At 47.9% G+C, this 23,476-nt stretch overlaps 3 protein-coding genes across 3 annotated transcripts; 1 reads left to right on the top strand and 2 right to left on the bottom strand.

The window, feature by feature from the left end:
* The first annotated feature begins 969 nt into the window (after positions 1-969).
* LOC130532418 (metalloreductase STEAP4-like) lies at positions 970-7,031 on the top strand. The gene is made up of 9 exons (XM_057045074.1): positions 970-1,170; positions 1,257-1,364; positions 2,056-2,126; positions 2,471-2,555; positions 4,497-4,775; positions 4,866-4,960; positions 5,056-5,209; positions 5,306-5,476; positions 6,476-7,031. Exons 1-9 carry the CDS (start codon positions 970-972, stop codon positions 6,731-6,733), a joined length of 1,422 nt encoding a protein of 473 aa, XP_056901054.1. The 3' UTR covers positions 6,734-7,031.
* A 5,676-nt stretch (positions 7,032-12,707) lies between these two features.
* LOC130532560 (serum amyloid P-component-like) lies at positions 12,708-14,893 on the bottom strand. The gene is made up of 5 exons (XM_057045268.1): positions 14,768-14,893; positions 14,641-14,695; positions 14,343-14,445; positions 13,971-14,268; positions 12,708-13,844 (listed from the first exon to the last, which is right to left on the bottom strand). The coding sequence occupies exons 1-5, from the start codon at positions 14,876-14,878 to the stop codon at positions 13,620-13,622; spliced, it is 792 nt and encodes a 263-aa protein (XP_056901248.1). The 5' UTR covers positions 14,879-14,893; the 3' UTR covers positions 12,708-13,619.
* A 737-nt stretch (positions 14,894-15,630) lies between these two features.
* Positions 15,631-21,362, bottom strand: LOC130532559 (metalloreductase STEAP4-like). Its single transcript, XM_057045267.1, has 10 exons — positions 20,953-21,362; positions 20,504-20,611; positions 20,346-20,416; positions 20,149-20,236; positions 18,212-18,490; positions 18,031-18,125; positions 17,835-17,945; positions 17,646-17,688; positions 17,407-17,571; positions 15,631-16,395 (listed from the first exon to the last, which is right to left on the bottom strand). The coding sequence occupies exons 1-10, from the start codon at positions 21,172-21,174 to the stop codon at positions 16,138-16,140; spliced, it is 1,440 nt and encodes a 479-aa protein (XP_056901247.1). The 5' UTR covers positions 21,175-21,362; the 3' UTR covers positions 15,631-16,137.
* Between the last annotated feature and the right edge of the window lie 2,114 nt (positions 21,363-23,476).

Raw genomic sequence — 23,476 nt, 5'->3', positions numbered from 1 at the left:
AGGCACTTTAGTGCTGATCATCTGACCCATTTACACACACACACACACACACACACACACACACACACACACACACACACACACACACACACACACACACACACTTGTATTTTCCTACCCCAACCCTAAACCTAACCTCAACCTTAACACCATGTCTTTCAAGGCCAGAATGGCTCCGCTTTGTAAAAAAATGTCCTCACTTTATTAGTAGAATGAGTATTTTGGCACTCAATACCAACACACACACACACAGCATTGCAAAACGATGCTTCCCACAGCCACACAAAACACACTCGTCGGGCTTGCTTTCCGCTCCGCTGAATCTGCTCATGTCACAACGCTGCAGATGTTTTAGCCACAGGCGCATGAACACTAAATTTGCACAAATTCTCCTGCCAGCCGTTTGGTTGGAACAGTGGGTTTTGAAATGATAATGAATCTGTGGGCCAGAATCTCCCACATGGCGCCGCGTCTAGCGTGGAGACAGAAGAGATAGAAAAAGGCAGCCCTGGAAAGCCGCATAACACAATTTCTTCCCTGTTTTATTCCTGCTAGAATGTGAAAGCCAAACTGGATATTGCCTTTGAAGCGGTTTGTGTTTCCAAGAAGTGAGGAGATGTTGAAAACCAATGTCAGGCTGAGGTTAATCTTACATCCACGGAGATCAGATGGCTCCCCGTGCAGCGGATCAGGGGGTCCTCGATCCTGCTGGATCCAGCCATCTCCCTGGGGAATGTAAAGATAAAAAGATAACGCCCAGATCGTTGGACCCTGACTTACAATGACTCTCAGACTGGACTAGAAACATGATTTTACACTCCCAAACTTGCGATAAGTGATCCTGATTACAAGCGTAATAGCAGCCAACACAACCAACGTGCACGTTTGTGGAGGGAGAGGCCTTGTAGGGGTCATATTCCACAGTAATATACAGCCGCCGACTCCCGGGAAACCACGCAGTCAGTAAACATGGGAGTCGAGAGCGATGTGAAGCCAGACAGCGTGGCTCTGCATCCTGTGGGCGCCACGGGCGCCCCGGAGGTGATGGGCATCTTCGGGACGGGGGACCTGGGTCGCTCTCTGGGCCTGCGTCTGCTCCAGTCGGGGTACAGGGTGGTGTACGGCAGCCGCCGACCCCACAGCTGCGGCCCCGTGCCTCAGGGGGCTGAGGTAACCTCCGCAGGACCTCGGCGTGGTACAACGGCCGGAAGCGATGAGAATACCGTGCACGCGTCTGAACGCAGGTTTCCTTTCAGGTGGCGAGCCACGCAGAAGCAGCCAAGGAAGCCTCCCTGATCTTTGTTTGCGTTCACAGGGAGCACTACGACTTCCTGACGACCCTCACGCCGCATCTTAAAGGAAAGGTAGAATCTTTAGCATTGAGCGCACGTTCAGTCCAAACTTGTGTAAAGGCGAGTGCTCAACTGTGCCGTTTGAGGAAACAGTGGTGTTGCAGTCAGACTATCTGGGGACGTTAGGGTGATAACGAGCCCGCCCGTCTCTGGAGCCATTACGGTTCAACTTTAAACCTTCAGAGACGCAGCCAGACAAACCCCAGCGCTGCGAGGCGGCTCCATTTAGACGGACTTCAGGCGCTGTAACAAACAGAAGTCCCTCTCTAAACTCTGCGTGTATCTGTTCTTCTGTTCACCACCTGCTGTCTCCTACATCCACCATGTCGTTGGAGCGGCTCTGTCGTCATCTTCTTGCTACCAGACTGGACCCCAACAGTTTTTTTATTTAAACTGGGAAACATCTCCAATACACATTTGCCTTTTTTGGTCAATTACTGGTCAACATGCATAGAAAGTTTATGTCTTAAAATGTGGCATTACGGTGACGGATCACGTTATTTTTGGCGATTGGTGGACGCAGTTCATGCTAATCCAAAGCAGCTAATATAGTTGTTACAGCATTACCAGAGTTCACGGTGGTGAAAACATCGGTGAATTAGACGTCGTTCGTGTCTAAATGAAGTCAGCTGAATTTTGGGAAAAGATCAAAGACGGGAAAAGCAAGATAATAGACTGACTGTGCTGATGTGTTGTGTAAAAGGTGCTGGTGGATCTCAGCAACAACCTGAAAAAGGGAATCTACCCAGAAGCCAATGCTGCCTATTTGCAGAGGTAGGATAAAGAAATATGTCTCCTGCCTAGTTACTTGAGTTATGCTATATAGATTTATAGTATTTTATATAAATAGGAATCTATAAGTATTTTCAACATTGTTGCGCAATAGTTGCGCAACAAAGTTTTCCATGCTTGTGGTAAAGTCTTCCCAACAGGACGTCAAAACTTTTCACTCCAACTTAAAAGAAATGAAAAAGAGGGTGTAGCTCCCCCGACAAAGAAGCCTGTTCTGCATTTTTCTTCACAGCAACACCGTCAACATTGATTTTGAGACGTTTAGCTGCGACCTGTGTGTATTGGAGGAAAAATAACAAGTCAAATCCATGTCGTGTGTTCCTCAGACTGGTCCCCGGGGCCGATGTGGTGAAGGGCCTGAACACGCTGTCTGCCTGGGCCCTGCAGAACGGCCTTCTGGCAGGGAAACAGGTGAGATGTGGGAATACGTTAAAAGTTGCGGGAGGGTTTCAAGAGCAACAGCTGAGAAGCTTCTCAGATTTAAGGAAGGCTTTGTTTGACTCGGTAGAAGATACAGAGACAGATCGGTAACAGGAGAGGAGATTACCGAGCGGATCTCTTCGTGATGAGACACGTTCCACTTCAGACCAGAGCAGCTTCCTTATTTCCTGGATTACAGTTGGAATAAGCAGCTCTCGGACTCCTTAGCGACTGTTCTGAAGCTCATTTGCATTAAACAAACGAGGAGTTGGGTTGTTACAAATGATTGATTCTGCCCTCTTTCCTTAACAATGAGAAGGAAAATTAGGACAACGCCTGCAAAAACACACAGATACAGTTCATGATGTTGCGGAGTAAAGAACCTTTCACAGCTACAAAGAGCAACACAAACAGACTGGACCCCCTGGAGACCAAACCTGAATCTGCCTCCACTCACAAACAGCCCCCTCCATGCATGCCCAGATACCTCCGCACTGCTCTATTTTCTTTGAAAACAGGTAGCGGCGTGAAGACGCATGCGGCTACAGTGTGTATTTCTCCACGCTTGCCATTCTCTGACCAGCAATTTGATTAGATCCACAGCGGGGCGGTGTCTCCATCCCATTTACATTCAGATGGAGATTTGGTCTGTCGGCCGTCCCCTGCTGTTCCTGCCTCAGTAATGTCGGGAGACATGGCTGGCTGCCCGGTCCACTTATTCACACACCTGGGGGAAAAAACTGTTCAATCTCCGCCATACGCCTGTCAGAATGCCTCCCCCTCTTCCCCCACCCTCCCTCTCATCTCAATTCAGCCCAATTCGATTCAATCTGCAGACCTTATTGGCATCAGAGTGAAACTTTCCTCCCGCCGTCTGTGCGGGTACGTGTTAGCGCGCTTAATTGCTAAGATAATCAGATTCCTATTTTGGCCCTTTGAACACTCGTGTGTGCTGCATGTTCGTTAGTCCTCCACATTAAAACAAACAGATTATGGAGCGTGCAGGTTATGCAGGATGTGCGGAATCTGTGTGATTTTTTTAGCCGTTAGCGAAAAACTTTATAGGTTTATTTCAAGGTGCCGAGCCCATTTGAGTCGTACCGGTTTGGGTTTTTATCATTATTCCAGGACTCTTTCTTCCAGTTCTGCTTTTTACTCTTCGGTGGTGCTGTGATTGGCTTATCACAGGGCCACGAGTGCGCTAATAACTGTTGGCACAGCATGAGCTGGAAAGAAGATTTCATACCATGCATGTAAATTAGGCAGGTGTTTAGAAAGATGCAAGTGGATTCTATGGATTTCATGTCAAAGTGACTGAAGTGGCACCGTGGAGAACTAATGACTGCGCCGGCCCAAATGGTTGGTGAATTCAGGCGTCGCAAATTTTGAGCTGAGCCGGCAAGTCATCCAACAGTAATGGAGTAATTATTAATACCCGGAAAAACAGAAGCTCATCATCGTGGAAAACGCTGTTTTCATTGATGAAAATATTAGCGTTTTTCATCCCAATGGCTCCGAACAAGTGTTGTCCCTCCATTAAGGTGTCAGCAAATCGATTTTAATCACAGGTGTGGTGACAGAATGCGGATAGAGAGGTAGCAGAGATGTACGTGGCAAAGTATTTGAGACACACACACACACACACACACACACACACACACCAGTAATCTCAATATTCTCCAACCTCTGTCCGTCTCTGTCTGTGCTAACACTGTCTAACTCAAGTCATTCATCATTCTTTCAAAATCAGGAGCGTTCCCCCCATATAAGTCTGGTCCTGCTCAAGGTTTCCTCCTGTTAAGAGGGAGTATTTCCAGCCACTGCTGCTTGTTCAGGGTTCATTCTCCTGATTTTTGTGATGGAGATTGATAAAGCCAATCTCAATTGTAACGGAAGCGACACAAATAAAGATGAATTCCCTCCATGTTCCAGGTGTACCTGTGTGGCAACAGCGCCAACGCCAAGCAGGCAGTGTCCGAGATGGCCACCAAACTGGGCCTCACCGTTCTTGACAGAGGGAGTCTGTCAGCAGCCAGGGAGCTGGAAGACTTCCCCTTGCGACTGTTCCCTGAGTGGAGGCTGCCTCTTCTGGTGGCTGCTTGCCTTATGGGCTTCTTCTACTTCTATCTGCTGATCAGAGACGTCATCTATGCGTATGTCGAGACGGGCCAGGATATCTCCTATAGGATCATGATATCTCTGGCCAACAAGGTAGCAACATGCCCTGTTCTCCCTAAATGTGCTGTAGGCGGGAGGTTCCGGTTCCCTTTAAAGTCGTTGCTTATTCTCTTCGTCCGTCAGGTGTTTCCCATCGTCTCTCTGGTCATGCTGTCTCTGTGCTACCTGCCCGGTTGCATCGCCGCCTTTCTCCAGCTCTACAGAGGAACCAAATACAAGTCGGTCCGAGTTCAATCCAGGCCGTAAAACTCCAATCTGCTGTAAAAACGGGTCTCCGTTTTGAAGTGCTCCCCTCGCCTCTGTGCGTTTCCAGGCGCTTCCCTAACTGGCTGGACCGCTGGATGCTGTGCAGGAAGCAGATGGGTCTGGTCGCGCTGGGCTTGGCATTGCTTCACGCAATCTACACATTCATCATCCCCATCCGCTACGCCGTCAGACACAAGCTCATCTCACGCGTGGTGGACGAGGTACGACCATCTGGTTCAGCCGCCGCCGTCCCCACGCGTATAGGAGGGGACTCGCCATATTGACACTACTGTCGTTGTCGCTCTGTCTCCCCCCAGATGAAGAACAACAAAACCACCCCGTTTTACTTTGACAACAAGGAGGCGTGGGGCACCGACTCCTTCTACGTGCTGGGGATCCTGGGCTTCTTCCTCTACCTGCTGCTGGGACTCACGTCGCTCCCCTCGGTGGGAGGATCTCTCAGCTGGAGAGAGTTCAGCTTTGTTCAGGTCGGCTCGCGGGACACAAATGTGCACGTGCAACTTATCAGTGTTTACAATCAATAGCCAATGGCCTTTAAGACCGTTATGATCCCTACACGGCGCCCGGGTTTTCTACCGAGTTTGTGTCGTAACAGTTAGAGGCAATAATCTCCCCAGAGATAAAATTAACTAACTAGACGACAGAGGCGCGGGGAGAAAAATCTGGCCGGCTTCATCCTGGGATTTTAAATGTTAAGTTATTCATTAAATGGAATTATGATACCTGTTGTAATCCCCGGGGAGAAGGTCGTTAATGCGGGCCATAGGTCCATTTGTGTAAAGGTCAGACTCTGAGTTAGCCCCCCTGGAGAGGGAGGGAAATCGAGGTCGTGGCCAAGATAATCTCTGTTATCTGGTCGTAAAGTTTGTTAAAGGATCAACAAAACCCATTTGTACCACGTTGCTTGCTATATGAGATATATGGTGCTGCTGTTCATTCCATTAGGACAGAACCCTCATAGAATTCCTGATGTGATGGTTTGTTACAAAAGTCAGCAGCAGTGAAAGAGTTGTTAATTTAGCAATTCTGAAGTTCTCCAACAGATTTGCACCAATTACACAATAATCCCAACTAAAAGAAATAAGAAAAGCCAAGTACGGCTATTGTCCTCATTTATGAAGGTAGTGTCGGAGAAGACTGAAATTCAATTAAAATGTGATCCTGCCGGTAATATGTTGAATAATATTAACTAAAAGAGCGTGTCAAGAAGATGATGATCTATTTTACAGCCTTCTGCAGGCTGACAGGTTGTCATTTCTGAGGAAAATTGCATTTGCTTTAGTTTAGCTCAACATTTACCCTGCCACCTGGAGAAAAACATTGATCTATCTCCATGGCAACACGTCTAAACCCCACCAGCCACACAAAAGTATGAAACAAAGTTGTGGTTTAAGTCATTAGTCGTTATTTCTCCCAGAGCTCCATTTATGACATATGAATAAAGTCACATGATTCTTTTTCCACAGTCTAAGCTGGGCCACCTGACCCTGTCCATATGCACCGCTCATGGCTACATCTACGGGTGGAACAAGTTTCTCCGCCCCTCCACCTATAAGTGGTACACTCCTCCGGGCTACATGCTCTGCCTGATCGTGCCCTCTGTGGTGCTGGTTCTCAAGATCCTGCTGCTCCTCCCCTGCGTGGACCGGGCCCTGACCCGCATTCGACAGGGCTGGGAGAGGAACCCCCCGCTGATAGAAGTAAACAAGGCCTCCAGCCTGTGAGCTAACGTGACTTCTGATTGACTCGTTCACGTCTTACTCGCTCAATAATTCACACGATCACCTCTGATGTGTAAATAATGTACATTAATAATGTTCAATGTTTGGATGTAAATACAGAGATTAGCCTCTCATCTAGAAAGTGTGTTTCTGTAGGGTGGAGTCATTTTTGCATGTGCGATAGCCAAACATTAAAAAAAAATCTATATATTTATAATCAATTGTAGATAAATGGGTATCTGTGGAGCGCATTGATTTGAATTCCTGTTGTTTTCTTTCATTTAAAAGTGCCAAACTCTAATACACAGCAGTCGCTGTATTATTCCTCTCAATTTGATGCAGAGCTTATTCTCTTCTCAGAGCGTTATTGATCTGCCTGTTTATCTTATTCTGTCTTATTCTGAACAGCGATTGGTTGCTAAAGCTGCCTTGGGTCCCTCGGGGGGGCAGGAAGCTCTGATAAAAACCGTCTTTAATATCTGAAGTGCACAGAAAGCCCAGCGAATGGTGACGGCGTGGGCAGCATAACACAGTCAGCGTAGATCTTCCTGCGTAGATGGGCTGTTTGGGGGGGATGGGGGTCGGGCGGGGTGCGTGGCGGCTGCTCGTGGGCAGGTGGAGAACAGCAGGTATGGATGAACACGAAAGGCCCGCATGTACATCGCTAATCAAATGCTGGTGAAGGAGGGGAAGAGGCGGCGGCGGCGGCGGCGGAGCAGCTGTCGCCTCGACACAGCCCGCTGCTGCGAGGGGAACGCGCAGCGCCTTCCCCACGCCCCGAGCGGAACATTTAGTCAGACACATCCTGTTATCTAGCATCTAATGACATTATCTGCGCGCACAATCTGCGAGCGTTTCCGCCCTCTCGCCTTGTTTTACTCTCCCGTTACCAAAGAACCGCTGTTGGTTTTAGCTGTCGCGCGGCTGCTGCTGCTGGGGCGTGTTGCCTTCTTTGTGTACTGATGTATAAACGAGATAGCGTATTCCAACATCGCCATGGGAAAGAATTAACGCGCAGCAACCTACAGAAAATCTGAGAAATGAGATGGCCGACTTTCATCACGTCTCCCTGTGCAGGAGTCCGCGCCCAGGCTAGCCTGAGAACGGTAATGTGATTATCTGTGTCCCAACCATGAAGCCTCACTTACATGAGCAAGAATTAACAGGAAATTGGGGTCGAGCGCAGGCGCCAGATTTCGCCCCGTTTCCTTGGTGAAAGATAGACTTCAATTATCTGCTTGTTTGTGCTCTGGTTAAAGGGCACATACAGAATTGCATGTTTTTGACATGGGAAAACTGGTAAACGACTAAAACACGTCCACAACGGCAATCAAATTTAACATGAGACGTTCTGTCCTCTCACAAATTCCAGTGCAACCATCACATTCCAAACCGAGTCCAGCAGGAGGTCGTCGAGGGGCTTAAGCTGCTTCCCGAGTGTTGCCCATGCCCGCCGCTTCAGACTCCTTCACTGTGCCCAAATTTTCAATCCTTCAGTGTCTGGAGGCAAAAGTTGCTCCCCGTTGCATCAGAAAGCGGCGAACGCATCACAAAGGGCTTTTCTCCTGAATTCTCACCCTGTTCGTGGTTAATCGACAGCAACCGCTACAGTGGTCGTTAAAGTGCACTGGATTTACTGAAGTTGCTGGACACGGGCATGTGCACGTGTAAAATTAAATGATATGAGTGTGACTAGAGAGAATAAGCACAAAAACATACACGCGGATGCCTTTTGCAGTTCCTGAAAACAAGCAGAAGACACAATTTGAATCTGTTTGAACTGGATCACTCCAGCTAGTCCTATGTAGGAAGTGTCGGTCAAGCCACGCCGCCTAGTGGCCTGGCGTGGAAACTACAGTTCATCTCTTCCCACAGGCACTTGGTTTCGAAACTGTCGGATCGCATTACTGCAAGTTTCCGGCTGATCTTTTGACATCTGCCCAGGAAGTCAGGCTGTGCAGACCAGATATCCAATAAATAAATGAAAGACAGATACTTGTGCAGCTTGGGGAAGGGGGAGGGGGGGTTGTATCACACTGGATCTAACTGGCTCATTAAGAATGGAAGGGTTTCATGCATATGGACATAAAGGGGTCTGATTAGGTAAATCAGCAAGTATAGAACATGAGATAACTGTATTTCAGATGGTTCTAAATTGCTCTTTCAGTGATCTAAACCTGAACACATTCCCTGGGGCGAAGCTCCGGTAACAGAACAGTGATGAATTTCCAAAGGTCCGAGCGCACGCTACCACATGTGGGCATCGTACATCACGCCGGTGAAACCGCCATGGGAGTCCTCCTGTAGATATCACACAACGGCGGAGAAAAATCATCCGTCAATACTGCCCGGCCTAACAAACATACTGGAACTGTTTGGATTTCCTAACCGGGGGCATTCCATCAAACCGCAGCTGCACCAGACACCATCTCAGACCCTCATGTTGTAGCAATAGTGTCCCAGAGGTCTGGTTTATCTCCAGTGAAGAGCTCAGTGACGTCTCCTGCATCACACCTCAGCACTATGGTTGCTCCATTCCCACCTACTGACCGAGAACAGGCGAGCGGGGGTGGGGGGACCCGGTGAACGGCGACGGAACAACGCAGCAGTTAGCCTGGATGAGGGGAAATAATCACACGACGAAGAGGCGGAGGAGGGGAGACAGGGGGACGGAGCAGCTGTCGCCTTGACGGAGTCAAGAGGAGCACGCAGCGACGTTCCTGCCCCGAGGAGAGCATTTAGTCAGCCGCACGCCGTTATCTGACATTCAGCCACATTATCAGCGCGGATCATCTACAAGCACTGTCAAACGGCATAATATTCTCCTCTTATCAGACTAGAGAGGTGTTGATTCTGAAGCATGTGTGTGTGTGTGCGTGCTTGTGCTATACTGACAAGGGTAGGGAAGCTGGGTAAGGTATTGTTTCTACTGAAGTCCTCACAAAGATAGAAATACCCGCTTGTGTGTGTTTAATACACATTAGACATTGTGCGAAAGGCAAAAATGGAAAAAAAAAATCTTTAGCAACTAAAATCTCGGACTTTTATTCAGCAACACACAGACAGCCTTTCACCTTTCCTGCACTGACTGTGAAGATTAACAACGCGTGCTCAAGTGCTCCAAAGAGAAAGCGGCTAATTAACTAATACACTCAGACTAATGAGAGCCAACGGAAGGCGGGATACGAAGTAGATTACAGCAGCAACCGCAGAGTCACGACCGGAACGTTTGGTTTCATTCTAGCAAAACTGGGTTTGGTCTCACCCAGCACACACTCAGCTCACATCAGACTGGAATTTATTGGTAGCTGAGGGCCTGAAGGCAAGCTGTGCGGGATTTGTGGGATTATCTTTAGCACATCAGGAACAGCTGGCCAGTTTTGAATATTTTATTGTCAGGTCATCGCTCAACAGTGGCAAGCAGGGATATTGTGAGGGTACTTTAATATGGATGTGATATTGACTTTAGTGGGAGCTAGGATTCTGGGGCAGCAGGAAACTTTCCCGGTGCCCATTACTGGTTTTTACGGAGAACCTTAAAGCAGTAAGACAATCAAATGAAGATTTTCCATTTCCCTGTTACTAATGCCACCAGCGTTTCTAATGAAGACCAAATCTTTGAAGAGGAAAGATGATGGATGCTGACGCTGGATTCAGAGCCGGCTAATTTCCCTCTGAAGGGTTTTCCATCTCGGCACAGCTGGGCTGCTCCAGACACAGAGTCCCATGTGGAATACTTGGAGTGCCGTGTGTTTGCTTTTCCGTTTAGACCTTCAAAAATCAACATCTTCCTTCCTGGTGTGTAATTCAAATTAACCAGGAGCCGCCCTACAAATAAGCAGGGAAAAGTCTCCAGGCTGCGCGGAGATCTGTGCAGATGCCGACACGTCTGAGGGATGAGGATCATTCCGGGGTTACTGTGGGTCAGAGAGAACATGCTGCTCAGAAATCTTTACCTGAGACACAAAAGCCGTGTCATTCTGTTGTGGGAAGGGTTTTAGGCTGCAAATCCAGTCAAAAAAGGAAATTGCATTTAAATTAGAATCAGCCAGCTGTGCTGACATGTTTCATATCTTCTAAAACCCCTGAGCCATGATTAAACATCCAGCCGTCTGTCCGTCCACCCATCCATTGATTTATCATGGGGAGGGGGGGTGTAGTCCATCGAGAGTGAGAGGCTGGACTGGGTTCTGCACCGTGGTCTTGGGCCTCTGACCTCTGACCCAGCTATGAATGTTAAAGGTGCAGAGGCTGACATTCCTGGGTCAGAGGATGAAGAGCGTCACCTAATGACAATTAAAGAATGAAGGTCAAAAGGTGAAAAACAGTTCATTTAATAGATCTCATAGAGTAGAACGGAACAAATAAAACCTACAGAAATCTACCAGGAAGCACAACATAGGTGTAATTTGTGAATTACTAATAGACTCAAACATTTCTGGTTTTATTCCTCACTGTTGTCACTTCATGGATTGTGTAACAAATGCAGAAGTGTAAATGAATCACAGCTTTTGCTCAGTCACTCTGGAAATTAAATTGTAAAAAACAAACCCTTTTATTAATAAAGCTTCAGCCAAAAGTGTGTTTAAGCCTTCTTGGTTACAGGTTATTATCGGCGGTCTTAGCTGCTGATGAAATATATACACTGGGATCAGACCAAAACTCTTTTTCCCTAATGACTTTCTTGGCTCAGGCCACTTGTGTGGCTTTCGATCATCATGCGCAGCGTTTGAAGTGTTTGTAAAATGCAAACGTAGTCGGTGCGGCTTCGGCGTGGACGCTCACCGAGGGCTAATCTGATGTTTAATGCACAGGAACACCGTCACCCTCCCCAGCCTGTTAGTTCATTAGCGGGGACAAATCCATCCGTCTCACCGAGGGGAAGTGGACAGCTGAACGACCGTGTCCTCGCGTTGCTCTGCGTTACATCAGGGGGTTTGTTTGATATCACAATAGGCTCCTGTCTCGCCGCTTAATTCGTTTACCAAGAAGAACCAAAGAAAATGGTTGGAGGTGCGGCGGCGGCGGCGGCGGCGGCGGCGGGCTGCTGCGTCGGCTGTTATTTAGCAAGCTAATTTGTTGTGAAAACACCTGCAGGTCCGCGATCGTCCCGCAGCACCGCTGGAGACCAGGTCCGAGCTAATGTGACAGGCGCTTGTTGACGGAAGCGCTTGTTGTTCTGTTTAGTTTCTGCCGAGAAGCTACACGGAAAGGCCAGAAATCCGGCCGTACGGAGGAGCTTTGTGTGCAGGGTGAAGGGTAGCTGGCAGGTCCACCCTCAAAGGTTTACTTTTATGGTTTAACGGTGGCGTCTGTCAGCACGGAATGACTCACGTGCACGATGAATCGCGTCCGTGTGGGACTTATTATAGAGGAACAGGGGTGATGAAACAAGGAGAAACTCCGCCAACGTCATGCTGGTGCGAACTGTAAAGGAGGAATTCCAAGGAAATTCCGTCCACGAACAGAGATAGAACATGTGTCTCACTCCTTCAAGACGTGTTTGCTGCATTATGCATCACCTCCTATTTCAGATTTACATGATCTGAATCATAGATCGCTACACTAGCGGAGGGCGTATTGGTTTTGAGGATCAGAGCTCGGTGCTTATTCCCAAATACTCTACTATAACACTTTAATATCAATGGGCTCCACATAAAAGTGTTTTTAAACTGTCACACCCTATATTGGATTAATTGAACCATTTATTCATCATCCCTTTATTATTATTTGTAAGTGTAGCATTTTTAGATTCTTACATATTTATGGCCACTAGAGGGCAGATGATGACATCGGCAGGGTAAAACAATCATCTTTGTGTCTGCTTTTAACTGTGCCTGCCCGTGCGAGGGTTTCATCGATGTGACATAAATGTTCAGCATCAGAGAAAAGAAAAAGTTTCTTTAAAAGACGCGTTTGTGTGGCTGTCGCCCGCTGGGCGGTCCCTGGGGCCAACCAAACAAAAAAGGGCTTCAAATGGACACGGACCCCAAAATGTTTATTCAAGAGATCGGAGACAGGAGGGGTTTGTTTGTGTCAATCAGAAGAAGGCTTTTTATTTATGGAGGAGGTCACAGAGAATGGGGGCAGCGGGAGCCCCCCCCCAGGTCCGATGCTTGGTGGGAGGAAGAGGTGCATCTGAGAGCGCCACTGAGGAGATGGAGCGATACATAAATAGATGTAAGGGCTGGCAAACAATTTAAATATTTCTTTGGATGAATCACAGGGCCGCTGTGGGGGGAATTAGATGAATCAGGATTAAAAGCTGTTCATTATTGACGGTGTTGGATGTTGTTGGGCCAAAAGAACTCACGACACGTGTCTTTATGTTAACGCTCAAATGCAAACGGGCGTCCAGCTATCAAAATAAAACTATTAAATAGTCGCGCCACCTAAAATGCAACTTACAAAAGCTTAATGCGCTGTGTGTAATTGCATTAGCTTTTTTTTTTTTAAGTCGAATTTGTCGTGCTAATTAATTAATCTGGATGAGCGCATTTATGTTGACAGCATCGGAGGTTCCTAATGTGTCTGAGGCATTTGCATCTATCCAACCTTGCACAGGAATCTACAGATTAAGAAACCAAAGACTGGAGCTTTTCTTGAGCCTTTGTAACCTCCTCAGCACAAATGTGACCTCCAGTGACACCACCACCGCTTCCTGAGGCCCCCGCGGCTGCTGACTGTGATATCTGCCCTAAACTGTCTTCTCCAGCACTTTTCGCCCAAGTGAACTTTCCCAAATTCAAAATTGCTTTTTAATTCCTGTTTGACTGCTCGTTACACGTATGTACAATGAATAGAGGAATTAAGGAATTGATAGATTTGGAAGAAAATATACAACCCACTAGACGGTCAAGCACAGAAACCTGGTTTTTACGGGCCTGGGTCAGTTTTCCTGACAGCTGGTTATTTTGTCTTCTATGAGCACTCTGTCTCTGATCTGGAACTCCAGCGCCCTCCAGTTGAGCACGTTCCCCGGAGTGAAGTTCAGATCATCCATGTAGTTGCGGATCTCACAAGGGGACAGGATGTAATCCCACATGTGGACGTCAGACATCATGCCGACAAACGACTGCTTCATGTCGAAGCCCCCGCCGTGGGAATCCTGCTCCTGCACAGAGTCGATTAGAAGCCTTTAGAGATTCTGTGTTTCCAGATCCCTTCAGAGATCTTCGGTAAAACCGGGAACACCACAGCCTGTTGAAAGACCGCGTTGCGGTTTATTTCCAGGACTTACCTGTCCCAGTATGATCACGGTGGTTCCTCGGATGTTTGAGCCAGCGATGGAATATTTCTTAATCAGATGTTTTCCATTAAACCACAGCTGCACCAGTCCGGATGTAGAATCCCAGGTGGTACAAATGGAATGCCACGTGTTGGGCTTATAGTCCAGACCTCGGTATTCTGACTTTTTATCCTTGATGTGGGACTCCATCTCCTTGTTGGCTTCGTCCCAGAACACCAGCAGACCGTTGGCATTGGAGGGGGTGGCCATGGAGAACAGGATGTGATCCCTCTTCAGGTCCGTGAAGGACCTGTGGGAAACAAGTTCATCATCTCCTCTGGTCAGAAGCAAGAATTGGGAACGCTGTGTGTGTTGTGCAGGAACCTGTGACAGACGGTGACGGTGCTGAAGTCCTCTCGAGACGGAGTCAGCTTCACGTGAGCCGTGTTGGTCTCTTGGGGAAACGTGAACATCTTACCAGACAGATCTAAAAAGGGACGGAGAACACAAGAACGAAGAATGAAATAATGAGACATTTGGAAGACAGAGAGGACCAAATTAAAGTGTGATCCAAAAAAACCCAAGTGCTGGTTCCCGAAAATGTGAAAGCAGTGTTAACGTTGGAGGACCTATCAGTAGTGCTGTGGGTCTTCTGCTCCTCACACTTGTGTGATAGTTTTACCTTGAGGACTTGCAGCACATGCTGCCAACATCAGCTGCAGCAGCAGAACTCTCATCTGAAGGGGAGACAAGGGTGTCAATACGCTACAAAGAGGCCAAAGTTAAGGAGAAATTAACGACAATCTTACCTTCGCGCGTCTCTTTTGGATACTGATGTGCAGCCGAGTAAAGGGATTCTGAGTTTTGTGGGTTTGCTGCTTCCTCATTTCTATGTGTCGCTTCCTTGTGAAGTTCCGCATTTTTCAGCTTTAAATTTGAAATTGCTACAAAGGAAAACGTTTCTCTTTCCCTTTTTTTGCTGCTGACGCAGCATGTTGGCCTCCCCCACCCGGCTCGGTGACCACAAGACACGATTCTCCTAAAACTCCGACCGTTAAAGAGAAAGAGTGCATGTGAAATTAAAATAGATAATGCAGATAAACGTTCCTTCTCCTCCATACAGCCGCTTTAATGGCATTTGTTCCTACCAGAGCAGTGATATGTTTTGGTTGTAGTCAAAAACAAGACTGTGGAATAAACTAATAAAGAATAATGAACTTAGTTTTTAAGTCCATGCAGATTTGTGTTATAATCCAGGCGGTTTCACTTTAAACGAAGATTGTGGGCTTTAATGGCCCTGGGGTTCAGGTTTATCCCTGGTTTTTCTGGGAGATTCCTGATAACAGGATAACAGTTTGCTGGCTGCGGGGGTGGGACTGGATCCAGTGTAAGAGGGAGATGCACCGATTTTAATGTGAGAGGACTGATGGCTCTTGGCTCTCTGAGTGCTTTTAGTATATTTGTTGTAGAATGATGGCTCCCAGGTAGTAAACGGCTCGGAAATGAACAAAGCTCATTTTCAGCATTATCCCAGCATGGAAGCAGTGTGGTCCCTCCGTTTACATGAGGTTAGCTGACCTTTCAGCTTGGTCGTCTCATCTTCTCTGTTCGGGGTCTCCACTAATGGAACGTCCACACGCGACGTGATGGACAGAAACTCACCATCGTGTGATTTAGGTGCACTTGAGTTTATTTTAAGAGAATTTCTCTTTGGTTATAACAGTAACAAAAATAATTCAAAGGAAGCAAGAGGTGAAACACGGTAGCTCCTTCCTAAATACATGGTATATATGGCAAGATGTGGAAGACAACATGTGCAACATCACATTGACCTTGAAGAACTGGACTCTGGGCGGTTTCTCAGTGTTTTGGCTCAATTTGACCTTAAACTGGAGCAGTCTAGGCTGAATTGGATGGATGTCTGTCCCCCAACCTGAACTGAGGACTCATCCAGCTATAGCTTATAGATGGGCAACATAAAGATAATAACAGCAACATCTAAAATGGTTAAACAGCCCCTGTGAGCAGGAAAAAGTGATGCCAGACAGTTGATACGAAGCAATCTTATATTTTATAACTATATTATATATGTTATAAAAGGTGAGTTTCTCACAGTATAGTAACATCACAGAGGTTTGCACAAGAAACATGTTTACTGGTGGAATAGGCTGTTTTAGGTCTACGTTAGCAGCGCTTTTCTGCTGTCGTCCCCTGCGCCGTTCCTCTCCCAGCCTCTTCGGATGCGGGTCAGGCTGCGGTCCACGCAGGGCAGGAGAATCAGCAGCTTGAGCGCGAGCACGACCGAAGGGAGCAAAAGGCAGAGCATGTAGCCTGGAGGAGTGCACCATTTATAGGTGGAGGGTATGAGAAAGCGGGTCCCTCCATACAGATAGGTGTGCAGGGTGCAGAGGAAGAGCGTCAAATACCCCAGCTTGGACTGGAAGACAGGGAAAGCGATGAAAAGTCAGCAATTAAGTCATTTAAATTACTGCGCTGAAAAACAGCTGACAGCTAGATCACAAACTAGTGCTCACTGCTCTCATAAACACATTTAAACTCGGTATTACCTTCCTGTGGACACAAACCTGTAACTGTGGGTAATATCTGCCCTCTGAAGTACATCCCATGAATATCTTAACATTTATAGTGCTGCTTAATTTGCACTTGATTCAAAGGAAGCAGTGATGAAGGAGTTAATGATCTTGACATGGCCTAGTTACATTTATGAATGAGCCTCTCCCCTGTGGGGAGGCCGATCTCGCGTTTCATTGGCCCAAGTGGTGGAGAAGGTTAATACTCGCATCGGACCACGGACAGCCTATCAGAGAGGAAGACTCGGAGATATCTCAACCGCTCTTCCCAAAGACGTCGACCTAAGGAGGGTTCTAAAGCCATAAACCATGTGATAGTAGCTGGATTTTTGGCTGCACGGTGATATGAAGATCCAATCCTTAAATTTCCATCCTGACTCAACATCAGCAGCCTAGAGCATAAACAGGTGCAGCGGTACCGAAAGGAAAAAAAAGGGGTGAAAAAAATTGGAGACTTTGAAATATTTCCAGCAGGCACATTTTTAAAATGATCCCGACTGTTGGTGTGAGCGCACGACTCCGTGCACTGAGTCATCGAGCCCGGGTGTCATTTGCAGCTTTTCATTCCCAAGCGTGCCTGTTTGTGTTTATTCGATCAAAAGCTGGCTCGTGAAACGCTATAAAAACGTCTGAAAAAATATACTGGCAGCTGCTTTATTTTCATTGTCTGCCAGTCAGCCACTTGGCAACGAGCAGCAAACAGAAGGAAACCTTCCGTTTTAATGCGCGGAGCATAAAATCTGGGTGTGAACCTGAGTAGGAGGTATAGAGATGAGTGGAGCCTCCATAATATTTGACGAGACACCTTTTTAGGGTGGAGTTTATAATAAACTGGAGGATTATCGTGTGAAGCCGACCTGCACGAAGCTGAACTCTCTCCAGCTGAGAGCGTTGCTGACCGAGGGGAGCGACGTGATTCCCAGCAGGATGTAGAAGCCAAATCCCAGGATCCCCACTGCGAGGTAGGAGTCGGAGCGCCACGCCACGGACGTGTCGAAGGTTGACGTTTGGTTCATTTTCACCTAAAAGGTGACAGTTTATATTCGCTCTGTGCGGGTGGAGACAGTGATGCCACCCTCAAATGTCCCCTTCTTACCTTCGAAATGGTGCTTTCCGCGATCTTAAACCTTACGTAATACCTGGGAATGAAAAGGATCTGGATCAAAAGGTGCTTCCTGCACTGCGACAACTTCCCAGATATTCCCTGAATATTGTGAAATATTGAGGGCTTCTCGGCCCAGCACCTCCGTTGAACAGGTGTGTGGCGAGGGCCCCTGCTGCGCACCTTATGGGGATGATGAGAGTGTAGAGCACATGAAGACAAGCGTAGCCGAGCGCTATCAGCCCCAGCTGCTTCCTGCACAGCATCCAGCGATCCAGCCAGTCGGGGAAACGCCTTAGACGGACATTAACCGGCTTAAAACACGTCATCATAAAACACACTTAAAACACATCACAGGCGCCTGCTCATGGGTTCTGACTTGTATTTGGTTCCTCTGTAGAGCTGGAGGAAGGCGGCGATGACGCCGGGCAGGTAGCACAGAGACAGCAGGATGAGGGACACGATGGGAAACACCTGAAAGGCGGTGGACAAAGGGTTAAAAGGACACGCACCGGCGGGGGTCGTCTCTGAGAGAGGAACGGAGGCTCGAAGGGCTTCACCTTGTTAGCCAGGGACACCATGATTCTGAAGGAGATGTCTTTCCCCTCAGTCACGTAGGTGTAGATGACGTCTCTGAGGAACAGGTAGGTGTAGAAGGAGACGGTGAGGCCCAGGGTCAGGCGCAGCGGCAGCCTCCACACTGGGAACAGCTCCAGGGGGAAGTCCTCCAGCTCTCTGGCTGCATTCAGAGAGCCTCTGTCCAGAACAGAGAGGCCCAGTTTGGTGGCCACCTCTGACACCGGCTGCTTGGCCTCTGTGCTGTTCCCACACAGATACACCTGGAACGAGGAGACACCCACTCCGTATTTCATCGGATTTCTCCAAACATTCATACCAGACGGTCGCCGCTGCCTTTGGAATTCTGGGAGTAATTCTGTATTCTGAATAATTCTGGAATTGTTCCCTTCTGTTTTTGTCTTCTGCCCATTTCTGCTACTTATTGTAAAGTGTTACAGTGGTTCCTGGTTAACCTCATTACTTTTCCATCCATAATTTTGTTGCACCGTGCATCTCAAATGGTTATAAAACACATGAAATAAGAGTTCATTAGGTTGCATATTGACAAGATGGGACAGTTAGATAATTAATTGAGTACGCTGCTTCTTTGTATGACTCTATTTGTGTCCCATCGATTGTGTTTGTGTCAACATTATTGTGCTCCGCCTAAAATTTGGATTCAACCACATCAAAATCGACGGAACGCCTGTTTATGACTATAACGAGCCAGACCGGGATGAGAGTGACGAGGAGCACCGTTTGGAGGACTTGAGTTACTGGTGAGCAATTGGCTGAGGAAAAGGCCCCTTTTTCTCTGTGGTGACTTGCAGAAAATATATCTGGACACGTATTTAAGGTAACGCATTAATCTTAGTCGTCATGCTGAGCTTTCTCAGTAGCGAGTCCAACACTAGCTGCTAGCTTCAAGCCTTCAGGTTCATAGTTCTCCTGGCTTTGATGAATCAACACTTTAGCCATCGCTAATGTTACTAAGTTCTCAATTTATATGCCTATGTACACCATTGTACTGTACAAAATGAAATACAATGCAGGAAAACAACAAAACACCCCATAGCCCTCAGGAGGCCATTTCTTCTGACTAGAGTGAAAACCTGTGTGTGACGTTAGCTGCTGCACGGCTAGATTGTCTACGTTTCACTCAGCGTGTCAAGGTAGACAGAATAATGCAGCCAAAAGAGTCAAAAATGGAATGTAGTATGTGGTTTAGTAACAACTAAATATAACATAAAGCCATGAAACTTAAGGGGGGGGAATGGATCTGGAATTCTCCTTTAATGACTTTAAAATTATGCCTTCATCTCGATGCATCTGCAAGCACATCGATGAAAGGAGGGTTTTGGACTCCAGAGGGAAGGAACATGAAAGTACCTGACAATCCTGTAGCGACCTGGATAAAATACTTATTTTAGATGAATAATCAGGTAAAAACAAGTGTGCTCAGTTAACACCTGTGTGGTAATTCTGTGTGTGCCATAGACACCAGCACACCCAAATAGATAAACACACATGTGCACGTGTCTCCCGGGGGAAAGCACAAGCAGATCAAAACAAAAGTGGAAAAAACCTACATATGCTGCAGCTTTGAGTACAAGGAGGCAGGAGATGGGAGCTCAGATCCGACAGAGACAGTGGAGTTAATTGATTCTAGGAGACATCAGAGATGGCGCTCGCGGCGCTCCTGATGCCTCAGATTGGCTTCATTTACATGGATTTGTGTTGATCAGAACTGGAATATAATCAACACCCCCACTGTGCGACACATCTGCGAGTTAAACACATTAGTGGATGCAAGACGAATCCAAACATCCAGTGTAAATCCCAAGGTGTCATAATTCGGGAGAACCAAAGGGAGAGCCTCCTAAATAGAAGCTGAAATGTACATTAAATATGCAATAAAATCCTGGGATTCACTCAGTACCTGTCGACTGGCATCTGCGGGTCCATTCTGCAGGGCCCAGGCAGACAAGGTGTTAAACGCCTTCACCACGTGACCTCCGGGAATCAGTCTGGAAGTAAACAAACAAACCCAGAGTTGCTTCATGTCCTTCCTGTTGCTGTTGACCTCAGCGTGTGAGACCTAACAATGCTAATTATAGCGGCCCAATTCCTTCTTACTTCTGCAGATATTCGGCATTGGCCTCTGGGTAAATATTCTTCTTGAGGTTGTTGCTAACGTCCACCAGCACCTTCCAATCAATAAAGAAACACAGCAGCCGGGACCGTTAGTGCTTAGGCATCGCTGCTACTTTGTTCAGAGGCGTCTGACGGGGTACCTTTCCGCTAAGCTGATGCGCAAGCGTCTCCAGAAAGTCGTAGTTTTCTCTGTGGATACAAAGAAAGACCAAGCTGGCTGACTGGGCCGCCGCCATGTGGCTCATGACCTGCAAAAAACCAGACAACCGTCATGCATGAGTTGTGTGTAAAAACAGTCGCTAATACTGTAGCTAGCTTGTTGTTGAGATTGATAGCTTCTGCGATAAGTGCAGCATGGGTTGGAATATGAGACACACACACACACAGGTAGACAGATTATGCTTTGTGCAGCTTAATCAGTCTCCAGAGGTTGATAATATTTTGTTTTTCATGCAGGAACAATGAACTTTGATCTCAAGCACCAGAGCCTGTCCTGAGTTTTCACATACTGACCTTAACAACGATAATAGAGGCTAAAAAAGATAAACAAATTACCGAGGCTGAGCTGAGGTTACGAGACGTGCCGTACCTGAGTTCCCGGAGGCACGGGGCCGCAGCTCTGAGGTCTGCGGCTGCCATAGACCACCTTGTAGCCAGCCTGGAGAAGGCGCTGGCCCAGAGAGCGCCCGAAGTCTCCGGTCCCAAAGATGCACAGAGGCTCCTGCTGGGGTGCAGCTGCTGCCTCCAGAGGGCACAGCGCCACGCTCTCCTGCTTCAGCCCAGTCGACACGTCGTTCAGGCCGTCAGACATGGCACCAGTCCGACACGGTCCCTGTAAGGTTCCCCTGTGAGCCACACACTCCTCCAGACGGTTGTGAAGGAACTGGCCGGTCGAGGCAGAGGTGGTGGTTTTAATCCACGTGGACGCTCTCTTTACCGACTGTTTACTGACTGTTTACTGACTGTTTACTGACTCGCTCTCTAGACTGACCGAATTTGCAGGCTCGAGTCAATTTTGTACTGGCCAACCCCCCCGCACCCCCCTCCTCCCCCCAGCTTTGATGCTTGGCTAAACTGGGAAAGTCCATGTGTGCACATGTGCCTCTGTGTTTGTGTGTGGCGGGGGGGGGTGTGTGTGGCGGGGGGTGTGTGTCTGTGTGTGTTGATTCTAGGAGGAATGTTCTTCTTCCAGGAAGCTACAATTGTACAACAATCGGGAACACCACACTGTACACTTTGTATTCTGCCAAAACTGTCTGGATTTACCAAAATTGCAACAGCTGCACGTTAGGAAACACACAGGAAGAGAGAAAAAAAAAACAAACCCGGGGGACGTTCATCTGCAAAGCACATCCGCGAGTTTGTGTAAAAACATGTTTATCTTTCAGGATCTGATTTGATATCTGAAGTATCACCAGGATTAGAGGTTAAGATGAATCTTTAAAGTGTTTTTAGGCTCCCAAACACAATCCCAGAATTCTCACAACCCCCCCAACCCTGTGTTCCTCTGCAGATCGCCCCCATCATGTGCTCACATGACCCTTTTGGTGCCTAATCACTTCAACATGTGCTCAGAACACGTCCCCGGCCTTATTTTGGATGTGCGGCTGGTCGTGGAGCGAATGAACCCGAAGCCCCTAATCAGTCACTGATATGGTGGTCAGCGGAGGTAAACCCGCCAATTACGGGCTAATCTCCATCTGTATGTTACCCCTGTGAGTAATTAATGCTCAAGGCTCCATAAGTTGGAGCCTGGAGACTTTTCCCAGCGGTCTGGAACAGTTGCAGTGTTCAGCACTGAGGTGAACGTGAGGCCGGTGACCTGTCCCACACTGTAATTACTCCCTCTGCTGCCCCGCTAACTGGCTGCAATGTGTGTGTGTGTGTGTGTGTGTGTGTGTGTGTGTGTGTGTGCGTGTGTGTGTGTGTGTGTGTGTGTTGGCCTCTCTCCATGTGACATAAACACAGCGGTGCCTCTCAAGTGCAGCGCACACGCAGATACGTCCTCCATTATGTAATTAAACCTCAACAGCGATTACTCCAGCCCGTCCTCGCTGTCCATCTGTGTAAGCAGCTTACGTTGAACGGCATTAAATTGGGCAGGATGCTTTGTAACGGCCTCTGGTTGCCGTGGTGATTTAACAATGGAAATGAAGACGTGCCAGGTGATGCGTTTGGGACACTTCTGGACAAGATTCTAAAAGTTAGTTCGCTGATTGAATCCTGACTCATTTTTGACAGTTGCTATGTAGCGGCTAATTTAGCAGTAGCGGTTTTAGAAGCTGGTAAACGCCACCGTACTAATGAATGATGGAGGAGAACAGTTCGGTTTGGCTCCCACATCAGATCTGCTGTCAGACGCCTCAGGAGTCTGATGTGAGGTGAGGAGCTGCTGGGCTCCAGGGCAAAACATAACAGGGACGAGTGATATGGTCGGAGGCTGATTCTCCTCTGGCTTCAGATCCTCCACACAGCTGATGCTGTGTCTGTCCCCCCACCCCCCACCCCCGCCCCCCATTTATCTCTCTGAGGTTGCAGCCTTTCTCAAGACCGACGTTTCAGAGGATGCTACAGTCAGGAACGCCCCTCCAGATGTGGCTGCAGCCGAGCTTGGTGGAAGCGTTTTTGCCGGACTTTAAATGAAACATCTGCAGAAGATAAAATGCAGCAGACGTGAGTAGAGAGAGAGGTGGGGGTGTGCAAAATCTCTCTCTCTCCTTCCTCTCTTCTTTCCTCCAATATCGCTCCATCACTTTTTCTCCCCCTCCCTTCTTGTCCACTTCATCTCACTCTTCTCACTCTCTCACCCTCCCCTTGTGCCCTCTCTCTCTCTCTCTCGTTGTTTCTCCCTTTTCTTTCTCTTTTCCCTCCTTCTCTCCCCTCTCCCATTTCTCTCTTGCAACCTCATCTCTCCGTCTCCCTCTCCTCCCCCCTCCCTTTCTCCCTCTCCCTCCCTCTCTCACTGTGATGGTGGTAGAGCTACAGGAGCCTCTCCCCGCTGACCCCCGCTGACCCCCGCTGACCCCCGCTGCCCCCCGCTGCGCCGGTGTTCGATCAGCGCCATGTAAGCTGAACGGTTTGGATCCAATCTTTCCTTGTAACACACGTATCCG

This window comes from Takifugu flavidus, chromosome 10 (genome assembly GCF_003711565.1).
Source record: "Takifugu flavidus isolate HTHZ2018 chromosome 10, ASM371156v2, whole genome shotgun sequence".
Taxonomy (NCBI): Eukaryota; Metazoa; Chordata; class Actinopteri; order Tetraodontiformes; family Tetraodontidae; genus Takifugu; species Takifugu flavidus.
The sequence above is the reverse complement of the archived record's forward strand: the minus strand, read 5'-3'. Positions and strand labels throughout refer to the sequence as shown.

Coding starts and splice junctions, on each gene's coding strand:
- LOC130532418 (XM_057045074.1), top strand. CDS start 970: ATGGGAGTCGAGAGCGATGTGAAGCCAGACAGCGTGGCTCTGCATCCT. Junction 2,556..4,496: donor GCCTTCTGGCAGGGAAACAG/GTGAGATGTGGG, acceptor TCCATGTTCCAG/GTGTACCTGTGTGGCAACAG. Junction 5,477..6,475: donor GAGAGTTCAGCTTTGTTCAG/GTCGGCTCGCGG, acceptor CTTTTTCCACAG/TCTAAGCTGGGCCACCTGAC.
- LOC130532560 (XM_057045268.1), bottom strand. CDS start 14,878: ATGCGGAACTTCACAAGGAAGCGACACATAGAAATGAGGAAGCAGCAA. Junction 14,696..14,767: donor TCCAAAAGAGACGCGCGAAG/GTAAGATTGTCG, acceptor TCTCCCCTTCAG/ATGAGAGTTCTGCTGCTGCA. Junction 14,446..14,640: donor ATGTGCTGCAAGTCCTCAAG/GTAAAACTATCA, acceptor GTCCCTTTTTAG/ATCTGTCTGGTAAGATGTTC.
- LOC130532559 (XM_057045267.1), bottom strand. CDS start 21,174: ATGTCTGACGGCCTGAACGACGTGTCGACTGGGCTGAAGCAGGAGAGC. Junction 18,491..20,148: donor CCGCAGATGCCAGTCGACAG/GTACTGAGTGAA, acceptor TCCTCGTTCCAG/GTGTATCTGTGTGGGAACAG. Junction 17,572..17,645: donor CGGAAAGCACCATTTCGAAG/GTAAGAAGGGGA, acceptor GTCACCTTTTAG/GTGAAAATGAACCAAACGTC.